Below are 16,904 nucleotides of genomic sequence, written 5' to 3'. Positions count from 1 at the left end.
CTAGATTCTTCAGAAGCTCACACGGGATATTGTCAACTCCTACTGCTTTCCTAGCCTTCATATCACGAAGTGCTCTCTCTATTTCCGAATCTAATACCCCCGGCCCAAGATTCTCCTCTTCCACTGCACTTTCAACCTCTAAACTCAATCTCTCCGGCCTGTTTCTTCCGTCATACAGATCCTCCACGTATTCCTTCCATCTACTCTGTACCTCTTCTCGCTCGGTTAGCACTCTCCCATCTTTAGCCTTAATTTTAAACATGGCTTGTCCTCTTTTGCCGCACGATAGCGACTTAACTTTGGCGTACAACGCGCCTACTTCTCCAACCTTCTGGAACTTTTCTATTTCCTCACACTGTACTTTCCACCAAGCCTCCCTTGCCCTCTTAGTTTCACGACGTAATCGATTATTTAGCTCTCTATACATTCTTTTTCCCTCCTCTGTGCCCACGCTCTTCCACTTCCTTCTCTCCTCCATCTCTTTTACCATCGCCTCCGTAACCCAAGGCTTCTTTATCCTTCTGCTGTCAACGTAGCCAATTGACTTCTCCGCCGCACTAGCTATTCCAGTTTTAATATTATCCCATCTTTCTTCAACAGACTTCGTACTTTCAATCTCCCGTACACTGATGTCCACTAGTTCCCGATATTCTCTCCTCATACTCCCCTTCAGTGCTTCTACATTCCATTTTCTCACCCTCCTGCCTGTCATGAGCCTTTTGAATCTTACATTGCATTTCATAAGTACTAAATTGTGGTCTGAATCCGCATCCGCTGCTGGGAAGCTGCGCGAGTTTTTCACACTATTCCTAAACCTCTGTCTTACCATCATGTAGTCTATTTGATATCTGCCTACATCCCCTGGACTTTTCCACGTGTACCTTCGCCCTATATGATGTTTGAACCACGTGTTTGTGATGAATAACTTGTTTCTCTTGCAAAATTCTGCTACTTTCTCGCCCCTGTCGTTTCGAATTCCTAATCCAAATTCTCCTATTTCGTTTCCAATCCTACCTTCCCCGACTGAAGCGTTCCAGTCCCCATCACTACCAGATTTTTCTTACCCGGTGTGTCTCTAATTATTTCCTCGAGCTGTTCATAAACCTCATCTACTTCTTCCTACCTATGATTGCTAGTGGGCATGTAAACTTGGACCACCGCAAGGTTGGCGGGCCGCGCCTCAATTTCTACCACCAGAATCCTATCGTTTACCTGGTCTATACCTATCACACGCTTACCCATCTTCCCGTTTAATACTAATGCTACCCCTCGCTGGCTTTCTTCCCCTCCACTATATATAACCCTATACCCATCACTCCAATAGTCCCCCCCATCCCTCCACCTCACCTCGCATAATCCTAAGATATCTATCCTCCCTTTATCCATTTCCCTTTTGATATTTTCTTACTTTCCCGCCCTCATCATAGTCCTCACATTCCACGTCCCCACAATTATAGCCGACTTCTTCTTCTCCATCTTCTTGGTCTTCCATTCTTCTTTCTTCATTGCTGCTGCCGCTGATGGTAATGATGATAAGTCTCTGCAAGGATTTCGCATGTTAGCGACCCCCGAGGACCTTGCCGACCTCGCTGCCGTGCCCGACACCCGCCCTTTGCGGACGGGTCCCGGGCGATGAGTTTCCGAGGCTCATTTGGTTGTACTCCATGTGTTCAGGGAAGAGATAGTTGGTATGGTTTCCCACTTCCATTCCAACAGTGTTTTTTACGTGACACCTACACGTGGACTACCTTTCGTCTGACTCCTACCCTTCGACCTATCTGGCATGGGTGGCCCTACCGGGAATAATTTAGAATTAATCCTGCCAATGCAGCTCTAGGGGTCATAGGAACGCGCAAGCCTTTCCACCGCGACAAGGTTGTAGCCCAAGAGAAAGGTTTTAAAGTATAGTCTGTCAAATTGCTTCACATTGAGTGCAAGATGAGAAAGTTCCCTACCTTTCATTTGATGACATGTCCATCGGCGGCAGATCTCAACTGCCTATCGGCGATTCCCCAAAATACGCATATTCACAAACACTTCACATTCAACACGCCACTGACCATGAATTTTTCCAAGAAAGCTTGGCTCTTTCATGTCATTGTATAGCTAAATGAGCTCCTACAATTGCGTAACACATTAGAAATATTCACATTATTTCCTTGAGGCACGCATGCTGCTGACAGTGAGGCTGACATCTTGAAGGGAGCGATGGAAGCTTGTGCTTTAGCCTATACATTCATCCCCTCGGTTGATTAATTGAATGTTTTACTCTTTTCTCGTAATCTGGAAAACATGAAATGGTCCTAAATCTATAACCCAAAGATTAAATTGCACCGACGCACAGTGAGCTAGAATAGAAAAAAGCTGGATAAACCTCAAAAACAATTTTTTTAGCTATGAAGTTGAAACTTCGCTTACATATTTTCAAATAAACTGTGCATAACTTGCCAGATTATTTATGACAATATATTTGAGTCCAAAGTTGAACAAATTTAGCGAAAAATGACCACCCACGGTTTTTTATGATAATCGCCAGCTTTATGCTCGTGCAGTGGTTTGATGAATTGTTTTATCGACGAAACTGTTATACCATCTTAATAAAATCTTCTTCATTCCATTTAAAGCTTTAAATGGAATGAAGAAGAAAACCTAGGTTTTTCAAAGATCTCTTTTCGTTATTAACCATAGATTTATAGCAATACTTTTATACAGTTGTACGTAGAAAAGTATCACGTACTTAAGCAATCCTTGCTACAGGAGGTAGATAGTCAAACTCCAAATATCTTGAAGAACACGATGCTCCACAAGAGATTTTTCTAGTATTAATTTCAAAAAACTGTTTTTTCACTAGCTCTTTACAAACACTGGCAGGAATTTGATCGGGACCGGGGGATTTTTTTGGAGTGATGGATTTAAGATGACTCTCTATACCATGACAAGAGGTATTGATTGACTGCATTGGCGTTTTATGCAGTCTAGCAAGGGTAGCGGTATTTTTCTGAGAACAGGTAGTGAATACACTTTGAAAGATGGAGTTTATAAAGGATTTGAGATGATGTACATAAGGAACGTGAGATCACTGAGGGCCTGCGGTAGGGTAGAAAACCTGAAGGTAGAAATGCAACGATTGAACTTCGGCTTGTTAGAAATCAGCGAAATTAAGTAACATGAAGACGGAGACCAGTGACTAGAAAGCTTCCGAGCATAGCTAAATGGAAATGCTGGAGGATATTTATGGTAAATATAAACACCCGTATCTATTGTAGTTATTCAAGTTCATACCTATGCGTAAATTTGATCTGTATTGAACATTGTACTCAAAATGAAGTATCACCCACCTACTAAAGTGGTGAAGGAGAAATAATGCTTTCAATTTTCAAATGGGAAGAAAATTTCCCGTCCGCTATTTTAATGTTAAGGTTATTCCGGAAAATTTTCACTGTTGATTTTCTCCCGTTTTACCTATTTAAATGAGATTATTTGTACAATTTAACTTCACTTTGTTTTTAGTGAACTTTTCCAATTAAACTTTTCATAACCATCAAATGGTTAGCGTTTTGGATCTTAGAGATTTTAATGACCTTCTCAAAACAAAAAAATCCGAACTGGCAGTATTTTTTTACGAAATGAATCTTGCTTTTTAGGAGCAGTGAAAAAATATATCCACCCTCAGAATGATATCGCATTTCTTCCTCGCCCGATCAAGCAAATATTTGGATTTATGAATAAGTATATGTATAATATTTTTTATAACTAGCACTGTTTTTAACACTATTTTATTGATGTATTTTGTTTCTTGAGCTCCTGAATTATGCAAACCCGCGCTGCATCCCTTCGGCTGTCTGTGTCTACTGCCATCCCGCTAGGTCGGCTGTCGCTACTGCCATCTAGCGACTTTTTTAAAAACTATGTGAATACGTAGCACAAAATAAGGGAGGAACGTTGCCAGCCAGTGCATGGGAGACTAGCCTCCAATCATTACGACTGTCGACTGTCTCCAATTTAGGAAAGCGTTTTGTGCTCGCGATATCAAAACGGGTCGTTGTGAGCGAGTGATGGTAGGACGGAGGGATGCCGTGTTAATATTAGTATAGTTTGAGTTATGTAGTTTAATTTGTACTCTAACCACGTGCGTAGTATGTATTTGGCATCGATTTTTCAGTGCATGGTCAAAGGGGTTTTAAGTTACGAATTTGGAGTAGTTTTGTTTTGCTGAATATAAACAAAAAATGGCGGAATCAGACAGTGAATCATCTTGTTCCTCCAGCGGCTCTGGTTCTGATGCCAATGCTGGTGTAAAGGCGCAGTCTGAAAATGAACCGCGGAATGTATTTAAGAACGATGGAAGTTTCCTCAAAATGTTCCAACTGCTACAAAAGACGATGGATGTTCCAGCCGTACAAACGCCTACAACTGAAGCATCGCTACCAAAGTCGTCGACATCTCCGCCACCCTCGCCGACGCCTCCCCCAAGTTCCTCTCACTACTCATCTCAAAGTAGTGCCAGCGAAAAGGAGGCGGCTAGGAAGAAGTCGCTTATGAGTTTCGTAAGATATCAGTCCATGTTGTTTAAAATGTTTTGCTGGATTCTTATCCCATTGGCATTAGTTTCCATTTCCTTGAGCAGTTACTCGTGAGTTATTTTTTAGGTTATTTCCAAAGTTTTGGTTTGCATATCCATAGATTTATTTGTATGTAATCTTTTCTTCCGTTCAGGTTTTGAAGAACGTGCTTCGTAGGCCTTTGCGAAAACGGAGTACATCTCACTCCATTATTTTCCCTTAATGTTTTCATAATTTTATACCATTCTGAAATTGGAATAGTTTGAGTCATTTTTGTCGGAAAAAGAAGTGTTTCTCCGGTGTATCTATAGATACATGATGGGAAAAGAAGCCCATGTTAATGGAAATTGTTAAATTTATATTCTCATGCCTTTGATGATACCTTTCAAACCACATGCCTGATGTGTTCACAATGATTTTCCTTCATTTCAAATCTTCGGAATAGATCTTGGTGTATTTTCTGCTTTCCCAGGTTCCTTTTTATGTAATCTGTGTTTATTTGTTACTTTTTTAGTCATAGAATGTTCAGGTTATGTACCTGAAGTCTTCCGGGATAATTAAACTTTCAAAACTATCAAATGCCCTGCATTGTGCGGGGTACAATTTCTTTATGACCAGGAAAGTACACCGTTCTGGGTGCTATTCCAGAAATGAGCTGGAATGATGGAACACGTCAAGCTCATTATGATATCAATTTCATTTTCAGCATGGTATACATCAGTCAGTAATACCAATATGTCCCTGTTCGAATGATATAAATGTGTCCACAGGATTTTATATGGCTTGCAGCATTTTCATTTTCAGGATCCGTCCTTGGGTCAATAGTCATATGAAATATTGCTGAGAGTTTGGCATTCCATAGTTTTAATTTGTATAAGTAGTTTTCCTGTCGACTTTAGCTTTGAATGAGACCCTTGCATTAAAAGTCTTCCTTATATGTTGCATGTACAAATGTAAGTAGCTCAGTGGATCTAATTGCTTTCCAAATTGCATTGTGTAGTGTTTCAGCCAGTGCAAAATGGTGTAATCATGTCCACATAGCTCTCAACATTTGTTTATACGCCCTCCTTAATGTTTGATTAACTTGATAGCGGAAACATGGCTATGGTGAGGAACTCGCTTTATGAAGGTGTATTGCGTGGAATTTTTTTTCCATTTAGCTTTCACGTGAGGTATTTTTTCTTTCCTTTGAAGGGTGATATTGAAAGAAAATTTATTTTGTATTTTTTGTAATTGTTTCAGTCGCTATGGTGAAAAGCGATAGTAATTTCTTTCAATGCAAGTTAGAGGTAAATTTTTGTCTGCTTAAAAATTTTATTAAAAAAGAACATTAGAAAAGCATACTTTTAAATTAGCCTTTAATTTTTATGAGTAGCAACTTATGCTAAGATGCATACATACTATGTAATTGCGTGTAGCGGGATGCTATTGCATCAATTTATTGCACTCATTCTGAAAGACCGAAATGAAAATTCACCTTGCATTGTCTAGCTATGGGAGGACATGCATACTTGTCCATGCTCATAGTAATGGCAAAGTAATAGTGTCTGTACTCTATCAATTGAGAACTAATATAGTCAGGGTTTAACGTGTTAATTTTAGATTGGTGGTTTTCAAGGCATTGGTTATGCTCTCTGCTTGCTTTTGGGTATTTTTCCAGCTGCATATAGCTGTGACCACATTTGCAGATATTCGAGAATGCAGAAAATATATTAGCCTCACATTTCTACTATATTTTAAGGTAATAGCTAATCATATCTGAATCAAACAATTTCACCACTAAGTACTTACCAGTTTTCATTGTCTAGTCCCAGTCCATTGAGAGAATAACAAATGAAAAAAACAATATTAATTTAAACCAGATCATAGGTCATATAATTCTTTGCTTATCCAGTGAAAATAGTTCAGAATTAGAATTCGTTGTAAGGGTAGCATAAAAATAGTGCATTTTGTAACATTATCAAATGGGAAAGTTTAAGGAATACACAGAAGTAGAAAAAAAACCCTGAGCTTGTGGGAACCTGGGAATTCAAAGAAAATAGTTGGTTGTCCATCCGAGGAAAACATTGTGATAGGACTTGGAGGGATGGAATGATGATTTATTGACTCATTTTGTCTTGTATATAATTATTTGATTTGAAGGATATCTTTATCCTGTGTACATTTTCTGGGATAAGAATTAACAGTTTTTAGCAACTCGTGTGGTCTAATATGGCATTCGTCAGCATTGGAAAGAAAGGTGACGGGTTTAGACTTCATATTAATCAGAATTGCATGATGCTTAGTCCTTTTCTTGTGAGGAATACTTCAGGATCTCAGTTTGGATCCACATGCTATTATAACTGCTTTAATTTCATGGAAAATTCTTTCATCACATACATAGACTTAATTACCAAGTAACTTCTTTGCCCTGCTTTGGCAAGAAAATATTGCCATGAGTACAATACAGTATTGTTCTGGGAATCATTTCATTATCATCATCATACAGTCTGAAAATTGGTTTGTTGCAGCTCTCCACTCCCCCCACCTACCTGATAGCCTTTTCATATGTACATATTTCTTCTCTTTCACATCCTTAATAACATATCCTATGTGACTCTTTTGGAGCTGACGTTTGCCATTGTTCAAGTCCACTTGTCCTTTTACTATTGTCTTCGGAAGGCTATTTCATTGTGATGTGGCTGAGCAAGTTAACGGGATATATTTATGGCCATAATATCATGGAAATCATGAGGGTCCTCATTGCAGGGTTCTTTCCAGTCACGGAAATGTCAGGGAAAAACTCCAAATGTGTAGCAAAAGAATGAAATTCATGTTTGAGTGTGCTGAGTGCATTCTGTGTTGGAGCTGGTAGGTGGGTTTGCTATCTATCTGGATGTACTGGGTACCAACAACTTGGAGTCACTTAATTCTACTATCACTTGACAGTATTTTTACTAATTGGATGTATTTAACGATACATCTTTCGGTATGTTTCCTTGGCATCCCTACACCCATTTCTTTCTCATTGATGTTAAGTCAGGGAAATTTAGATCAAATTCGAACTGGAAATTAGGGAAAAGTCATGGAAAAACTTGATTGTTTCAGGCGTAACTTTGTGAAAATCCATTGTAAACAATAAAAAGGTGTGGTACTTTTTCACATAATTTATTTAAGACGACCAGTTTCGTCCCAGGGGCGACATCTTCAGGTATAGAAATCGTTATTTTTATAGCTATTTTGTTGTTTCTTTGGTTGCTATTATGCATTGCTAGGGGAGGGTTTATTCTCCACCTTGAGAAAAAGGGAAGAAGGATAGAGTGCTTGGAGGAGTTGGAGATTAGGAAGCATATCAGGAATGGAATTTTGGCAATTGAGAATATTTTTGTCAACTATTCCCCCCTCTTGGAAATTCCCCTGACGTTGAGTAACACTCCAACCCCAACGCAACCCTACCCTACCAACGCGTAATAGCAACCAAATAAATGACAAAATAACTATAAAAATAACGATTTCTGTACCTGAAGATGTTGCCTCTGCGAGGAAACTGGTCATCTCAAATGAATTGTGTGAAAAAGTACCATGCCTTTTTATGGTTTAGAAGTCATGGAAATTGGAAAAAGTATAAACCTTTGAATTGGTCGGAGCGTATAATTCATTGAGTAGAAAGAGGCCAGAGTGAAGGTACACTCTATGGGGGGCTTTTATATGTCGTATGCTGTTTAGGGAGATTTGTGCTTTGATTGTTGTTTGATTTTGACCCTTTTTTACCATCTGACCTCTTTACTAGTGGATGTGTATTTTCTGAACATTTTCCAAAATATTTCTGTTCTGAAAGAGTCATTTATGAACATTATTTTAGGGATGCTGGAAAATAGGCAGCTAGTGTGAGCATATGCCTAAAAGAGTATATGGCTGCCTATAATGATAAGGTTATAGATATTTCAGTACGAATGATATGTAAGTACATAAATGCAAAGGAAGTCGTGGCAGCTTTTTTCTGGGGAATAACTGAAATCCATGTCATTGAAATTGTCATTTTTCTGTTTTCATTGATATTGGAGTGAAAATACATATATGCAAGTGATTCAGCAGAGTCAAACATTTTGTGATTGATTTGCTGTCTAGGTATCGTAAGCCATATAATTGTATAATAGAGGTTATTGACATTAGTGAAGTCTCAAGCAATGGGTTGTGCACTCAGACCCAAAAGCGCAATTTAGTGTAGATATATTTTTTATTATATTTTATTCCGTAGATAGAAGTGATAGATCAGTTATGGTGTAAAAAAATCTTTGTCCCTTTGCAGTAGTCTGGGCGATTTGATACTGGCGTGTGCAAGGCTTTGATCATAATTCAAAAGATTGTTGAAAGGCGTGAAGAATTTTTTTCTAGTTTTCTGCGATAGGCTATCATCTCTCTCCAACAGATGTATCACTTCTTTCGCTCCGATCCTGTTACCTGCACGCTCTGTTAGCTCGAGGACTTGACGCGATAAAGCACAGAAACTGCGCTTTGCTAGATTTTCAATCGATGTGCTGCCATGCATTCATTATTCATGCTACGCTGGGACCAGCTTACCTGCAGGCTATTCCAAGTTTCACCAATTCAAAGTGTTGGCGAAGTACGCGATAGCATAATTATATTTCGTCTTTGTTGGGCTTTTCATTGGAGCAGTCAATATGTGTCAAGCAGTATTTTAATTCAATTTTTTACACAATAAAGAACGGTTGTTAAATGAATACTTTCAATTAGCGTAGTTCTAACGGAATGAGATTGTGTTCGACGTTTTCGGCTGGAAAATTTTGATGGAATTCCTTCCTTGTTTCAGATTTAAATTTTCAATTCAATTTCAAATTTAAACTTACAAAGCATCATGATGTGAGGTAGAAGAAACCATCGAAAGTATTATATAATTGTTCTCATTAACGATATTTGCTCTCTCGGTGCGGCTAAAGCTAAAAAGCTATGCATAAAGTTTTTGTTTTATGACTGTAATTTATAGGAATCTAAAATCAGCATATGACTGAAATCGGAATTTCCCTGATTTTGCTTCCATGCCTTATTTATATGTTGAAGTTGTTTGTGCATGACGTAGGGCTGCTATGATTTTCGCGATCGGTCATCAGTCCTAATCGCAAAAGTATTGGTATGTGACTGACCATTTCGCTCGTGAGCCTTCGCCATGCATTTTTTTATTTGCGTTGTCACAAAGCTTGGACATGGAGAGTATCGCATTTGATAACAGAACAGATGGCGTGCTACCGCCACTCTTCCTTGTGCATATTGCGTCGTTTCAGATCTGTTGATACCTTTATCGCCTTAATTTACTTCAATAACACAAGACCTTAATTAGATTTAAAAGCTTGTGCGTGGAATGTATTCATGCTGATAGCATGTTTATTTTTTTGCGTTCTTTGCCCATATTCAGTCAATTTTCGTCTCAATTCTTCATCTGAATTCATCTGATATATCTTGACATATTTACAGCGCTCTAACTAAACGTATTTTCTTGTGTAATTCCTTGTTTCTTCGTTTACAGTAGTTGCTTCACATTTGATTGATATTTCGGAAAATTCTTGCAGCTCGAGAATGTCACTTGCTTGTTCATATTTTTAAATGTTCTGTTATTGCATTGTAACCGATCGATATGCCGCAGAAAACAGTTTTGGTAATGCTTTACTTATTTCGTGGGAATTAAGCATTATTTATGCTGAAATTACTTCAAGGTCTTGCACGCGTCGCCATGCCCGCTTCAGTGGCCTTCAATGATTTTCTAATTAAAGGCGACATTTTTTATGTTCATTTTGATTTTGCTACGCGAAACTTTTTAATCGGTGTTGCGTCTCACCTAGACCCTTTGTGCATGACGAATTACGGTTGCGGAAGAGAATCTTGAGCTAGCAGTTAGTGATTTTAGAGGGCTACGTCGTTGAACAGCTTCACTGTTCTTCTGCCTCTTCGACGCACATGGGTTTGAAGTCGGAGAAATGAGGTCGTTTGCGGGTGACAGCACAGTCGTGTGTTTATTGTGGTCGTGGGCATCTAGTTCAAAAGCACGAATCTACGAATTAGCTTGAAACGAGAAGAAAATTGCGTCCCTGACCATCACGATCGAGTCAGCGGGGCGATAATTTCAATGCGGATGTTTATATCCTGTACCACTTAGCATGCTCGTAATCACGAATTATCTTTATCTGAGCTAGGTTGCTAGTGTGCAATCCCCTCTTCCGCCTAATCCACCGTCAATCTGTAACATAAATATACATAAAATTGCAGTCTAATGATAAATTTAAATAAAATAACAGTAATTACAGTTAATATTTATAGGAAATGTAGCGAAAGATTAAACGTTCTTTTTTAACTCAAGGTCGTTTTCCTTTAACAGATAATGTTAAAGGAAATTTCTCATTTTTCAATGCGTGCGTAAAAAGATTTGCTCTGCGAAAAGCATGAGTGTTATACGCATACCTATATCCTTCAACGAAATTTCCGGCGACAGGATAACGGCCACACGAGAATAAGGCTTGGAAAACCTGCTGATGGTTAAAGCACGTCGGGAAAGAGATTGAGCCACAAAATGTATGCATGTTAAATAATGTGTGCATACAAGTATCTAATGAATTAAATACTGTTTTAACAACTCATCCGGATGGAACTGCGTCAATAATTGCGTAAACTGAACATTTACATATGGCATAATTATCGATTTTGAAAGCTTTTCCAGCTTCTGGTATTTCTTCTTTGGTTCAGTTATATCAACTACATTCTCTTATCTGAAACTTAAGTATATCGTTCCTAAATGAAACTTCAATCTCTTTTCCATTCCAATAGTTCTGTTTCCAATCCCCTTTGGGGAACTATGAATCACCCACTGCAATTTACCCCTTTGCTTAGGACTTCTCTGGAGTTCTATCGTAACGGGGAATTAATGAGCAATTTAAATAGTCAATGGATAGTCATATTACCTTCTATTTGTTGGTTCCTTTAACATCTGTTTGACTAATGTTATCTTTTAATTCTATTTTCCTTATAATATCCTATTTTTGTCTTTCTCTGTCATAATCATATGTATTTACTTAGAGAGGTGCTTCAAGCATGGGGCGAAATCAGTTGAGAAGGATCCACTCGTTCAAATTTATCGCCGTCAAGTCGCACTAACAATTAGCGAACGTTCTTCCCGTACTGTAACGCAATTGCCCAACGAATAACAGCGTAGGCGTATGAAAACCACGTCAGAAGTGTTTTCCTTTCACCCTTTCACCTCTATTTTATATGGTCGTGATATACGATCGCTATCCAGTTTTATGCTGTGAGAAAAGTTTTAGTTTTTTGGGAAACTAATTTTATTGAGATTAGGGGTTTACACACAAATTAAGGTGAATATACACTGTGTCTGCATCATGCATTTTGTTATAGCGATGCCCTTCTGCCCTCGTTTTCAGTTCCAATGAATATTCGTTTGGCCGGCTGTATTTTGTGGCTACATTTTCTCCTCATTATTCGCTATACATTTATGCTCGTTTTTATTTGAAGTCCCCGATAATGAAATTATCTGACTAGTCATACATCATGCAATTTAATTTCGCCGAAGGCACGGTGGCCTTTATTTTTTTACTCTGTGATGTCGATATGAGCGGAGTTTGTTTTTCCTGGCTTGATTAATTTTGTGGAATGACATAAAGATTTTCATTGTTATTCCGTTAAAATTATCATATAATGTCTAAAGTTAAGATTCCTTGGAATTTTTTTGTTAGTACTCTAATTTCTCCACTCTTGAACATTATCAATTAGGATTATTAAATTTTATTATTAGTATTAACCAAATTTAATTATTGTTAATTAAAATAATATAACCATCATGGAAAGATTGCTATGAGTCGACCATATGGTCTGAAGGTGACGTGTATCGGTATGAACCCAAAAATGATACGTAATAACATAGTCGCAAAGTATAAGTATGCATGGGAAAAAGAAAACGGTTCGGGTAAAGTCAGGACACAATAGATACATGAACGTAAGAATTTCCGAAAGGAGTACACTTCTAGTTCATGTTTCTTTAACTTCGTCATTGTTTCACTGGGGAAGTGCTCCTTGGTAATATTTCAATCCCAGATCCCCCGGTGCATGAAAGAACACTTAATCGTGGGTACAAATATGTTATACATGGTATCCGGTGAGGAAAATCGGGAATATTGCGTGAATGTTTAGTCGATGGAACTATGCATAAATTATTCATATTTTATGCCCCAACCTGGAATTTCAAAATATTTCATTTCAAATTAATTTCACGTAAAATTCCGATCAACACCCATTTGCTGGCCTAAAATGTGTTTTTCGTAATTTTAAATTACACTATATGGAAGCATATTTATCTACATAACTCTTTAAACTTTGACGAATGTCCTGACGTGCCAAGTGACACATTCATGAACAAAGTGTAAAATTTCTATTACTGAGTGTAAGTATTGAAATAAGGAACGTAAAATAATACATGAATATAATAATTTAAAAGTATTGAAGTAAATTTGGGTGTTTTAATATTCTCATCTATCGCAGTAATCACGTAAGATTAGTTTGGGAGTTTGTAAAATTTCCCGGAAAAACCTGGAATTATGCATGGATTTTTTTGCTTTTATTGCCTTGATATCCTGTTATAGCAAGTAAGAACCATGTTTGCGGTTAACTTCTTTCACCTTTTCTTTCTCTTGGCACTCCCAACTCGCTCTTTTCCTCGCAAGCTCTTCCACCGCAATTGCTCCGATAACTCATTACTCCCACAGCATCCGCTCATTGATCTGTTCCTCTCTTTGCATCGCTTCCATTCGTCGCAGTCATTTCATCCATTCTCTCTCCACAAGGTCAAATCATCGAAGCGCGACTCTTTCGCCGACTCCCCACGTCTTCAAGCCAATCCGCCTCCTTCTATGATCCATACCTTGTGCACAATCGATCCTCTGGTCTCATTTCATCGTACTACTCTCGGAAACGGGTCTTTCCGTTTCCGGGCATTCAGGTTACGCTTGTGCTTGCAGCGATAATGAGTTCGTTCGTGGGCACTGTCCTTTGACTCGTGCCTTTCTCTTTACCGAAGAGAAGCAAGCTCCTCAGTGTGATGAGTGTAGGTGCCCCTCAAGTATCCGACATATCCTTACAGTGTGTGACAAATACCGTGACGAGCGGACACGGTTCAATATAGGGGGGGGGGATCTTGAATCCCTTCTGGGAGACCACCCTATTAATTTGAATGATGCAATGTTATTTCTCAAGGAAATCGGTCTGTTTAGCAAAATATAAAAGTTCCTACTTATTTTATGCAAATAAATTACGCATATACGACCCTTTGAATGAACGATTTTAATCAAATGGCGGAGCAATGGTGCAAAATGATCTAGCCGTCGACGCACCCGAACACTCAATTCTACTACTGCTACGAGTTCGTTCGCTGAATGTAATTTATTGTCTACTGGAACACAGGAGACTTTTGTTTTTCCATTTTTCGCGTACTTCTCGAGCAATTCCCGGTGAAAAATCGATAGCCTTCACCTTTTCGGAGATGAGTTGATGACGTCACCGACTCCTGCCGTGCGTGTGGCTGCCTCTCTCCTACGCCTTGTCTCCTGCGTTAGCCTCACGGAGTTCGTTGTTGATTACATCTCGTGAGCGACTTGTTCCCTTAATGAGCGGTTCTTCCTGCACGAGTTAAAAAAACTCTAACTGTAAATGATGTCCCCCAATTCATGGAGAGTATGCAAAAGCCTTCGAGTTTTTATTTTTTTAACGCGTGAAAGAATGGCTGATTGAACGGTCTCTTTTTTGTCGTAACTTATCATTCTCTTTTATCTTCGTAATTATTTAATCGATTGCTATTTTGTTGTGGTAAAAGTCTATCGTAGCATAGGCACGTATCGAATGCTAAGTTCTAACAACATGTATCTTAAAAATAGGAACTTTTAAGGAGAGCAAAAAACGATAAATTTATTTTACTTGTACACTGAAATTAAAAGGCAAAAGTTCATAAAACTGAAAAAGAAGCATTCATTTGCAAACAAAGAGTTGTTTTTGATTGTATTTTATTTTTTAATGTTATTACACTTCGTTTAAGATGTCTGTCTCAAACCTGCCGAATTTGAGATACGTGTTGTTAGAACTTAGCCATCGATATTTCTCTTTTCCACATATTCAGCCAATGTGATCCAAGTGCTCAGAATTCCTGAGTTCCGGGATACCCTGGCCATTCCCTAAACTCATAACTTTGGTCAGGCGTCCGGGAATTTATTCGAAGAGTTTCCTGTTTCCTCCTTTCTTAGAAACGGATTCATGCAATCGCATTTTTATGCTACCATTGTATTTAACCCCTAAATTGCTTCGAGCTCTGTGGTTACAATTAACAGTATGTGTAATGAAGAAAGATTTCGTGCTTTCCCGGCGAATAGACTTAGTGAAGAGTTCTCGGGATCGCCACCGGGTCAGGAACTGCATAACTGCCGACTTTTCGATGCCCGACTCGGCCATCGCCCTCAGGGCTGTGAGGGTCGAGTGAGAATTTCACTTGCTTATTGACAGTCACTCTGGTGGTCAGGTGACTGCTGATTGGCTGTCGTCAGCGGCGCGCTCTGATTGGCTGGCGTGTTGGTGATAGTTTTGCCTAGCCTTTTGGATAGTTTTGAGCAAAAGTTTCCAACACTTGGAAACAAATTTGAAGATAGTTTTGAGCGACACTTGGAAACCTGTTCTCTAAACTATCCAAAAACTAGGCAAAACTATCACCAACACGCCAGCCAATCAGAGCGCGCCGCTGACGACAGCCAATCAGTCGTCACCTGACCACCAGGGTGACTGTAAATAAGCAAGTTAAATTCTCACTCGACACCCACAGCCCTGGGGACGATGACCGAATCGAAACGTTGGCAGTTATGCATTTCCTGACCCGGTAGCGATCCCGAGAACTCTTCACTAAGTATGAGTAATGTTTGATAATAATGGTGATTTAAAAACATCATGTTGATTTTTTAACTTTAAATTAGATTTTGTTATATGTTGACGTTTTCCTACCGCACCTGTGCTTCGGCGGCTTCACATTATTTTTTGCAACAGCGTATATATTTATTGGTAAACCTCTAGGTCTTCAGTCTAGCCAAAATTCCATCATGATGAATTGTAATCCAGCGTATGATTCATTTTGGCGAAGTTAGGGATGCGTGCGTGTGACACCTCTGCCCGTTCTGCGTACGTGAAACTACGTAATTCTAAAGTCACCTCAAAGTTGTTTGGCTTGGGTTGAGTTATTCCAGTCGTGCTTTGCGGTAATTGGTTTTAGAAAGGGATGAATTGTAGCTGCGAAGAGTTTGTATTCGAGTATAGCGAGGTAAAAATGAGTTGGTAGGGTGAGTATCGTGCGAAGATAAGTCGGATATTTGTAGCTAATGAAAACGCTCGAATATATTTGCTTGCCGACTAGAGCAAGACGTTAAGGTTCTGAATGGAATATATGGTATCAATAATAAAGTTAGTGTAGAAAGGAATTTTTTTGCAGTTAATTCGGCTAATCCAGGAACTGAGTTACCGAGGAATAGTTGTTTAACTTCATTGGTCGACTTCAGGGAAAATATAAAATGCAGAATCACATTTGGTTCTCGAATTAATTGCCTAACTTCTTCTTGTATCAAAATTCTGGTAGTATTTTATCAATAGAGAAATAAAAGAACACTTTACTCATTCTTGGAAAGCGGAAGCTTTTTCCCTATCATTTGACGATGTAGTCACCGTAATTAGTTGGGTCTCCAAAAATATAATTCTATTCGTCAGATTAAAAGATAATTTTCTTTTATGAGTTTGAATTTGAATTTTTGAAGTATGAATTTGGTTGTGTAGATAATAACTGAGAAATCTTCGTATGCGATCATTTTTAAAGCAGCCAATGGTGGTCCAAAGCCCACATGGAAAATGCTGATGGAAAATGATAAGAGAAATAATGGTAATAATTGTATTTTGATGTTTGCAACACTGACTGCTTGGCTGCCCGAAGAGATGTGAATTGTTCTATACTACTCGTCTGTTTCTATGCATTCCATGATGTAAATAACAAAAATGCCTGGTTGTGTATTAAACTTCGATCCGTCTAAAATTGAAAATCGAGTACAATTCGTTAAATGTTTAGGTATCGATTGGAGACTCAACATTTAAATGACGGTTTTACGTTCAGTAATATTTACATTAGTATAATAGGGCAGAGAACTGCGTCTTTATTTATTTTCAAGGGTAGGTTAGTTAAATTTCATGCATGGCTTTTTTTTATACTCCCAACTTTCTCGACGTCAGGAAGAGAATTTCGTTAGCAAAGAAGGCGTTATGAACAGGAAG

At 38.6% G+C, this 16,904-nt stretch overlaps 1 protein-coding gene across 1 annotated transcript in view; it reads left to right on the top strand.

The window, feature by feature from the left end:
* Positions 1–3,989: 3,989 nt before the first annotated feature.
* LOC124170527 (telomerase RNA component interacting RNase-like) overlaps positions 3,990–16,904 on the top strand; it is a 29,524-nt gene continuing 16,609 nt past the window's right edge. Inside the window, exon 1 of the mRNA XM_046549303.1 lies at positions 3,990–4,547. Coding sequence (XP_046405259.1) covers positions 4,230–4,547 — 318 coding nt within the window. The 5' untranslated portion in view covers positions 3,990–4,229. The remainder of the gene's footprint in view (positions 4,548–16,904) is intronic.

The sequence above is a fragment of the Ischnura elegans genome, chromosome X (genome assembly GCF_921293095.1).
Source record: "Ischnura elegans chromosome X, ioIscEleg1.1, whole genome shotgun sequence".
NCBI lineage: Eukaryota > Metazoa > Arthropoda > Insecta > Odonata > Coenagrionidae > Ischnura > Ischnura elegans.
This window is presented reverse-complemented; position numbering and strand designations above follow the sequence as displayed.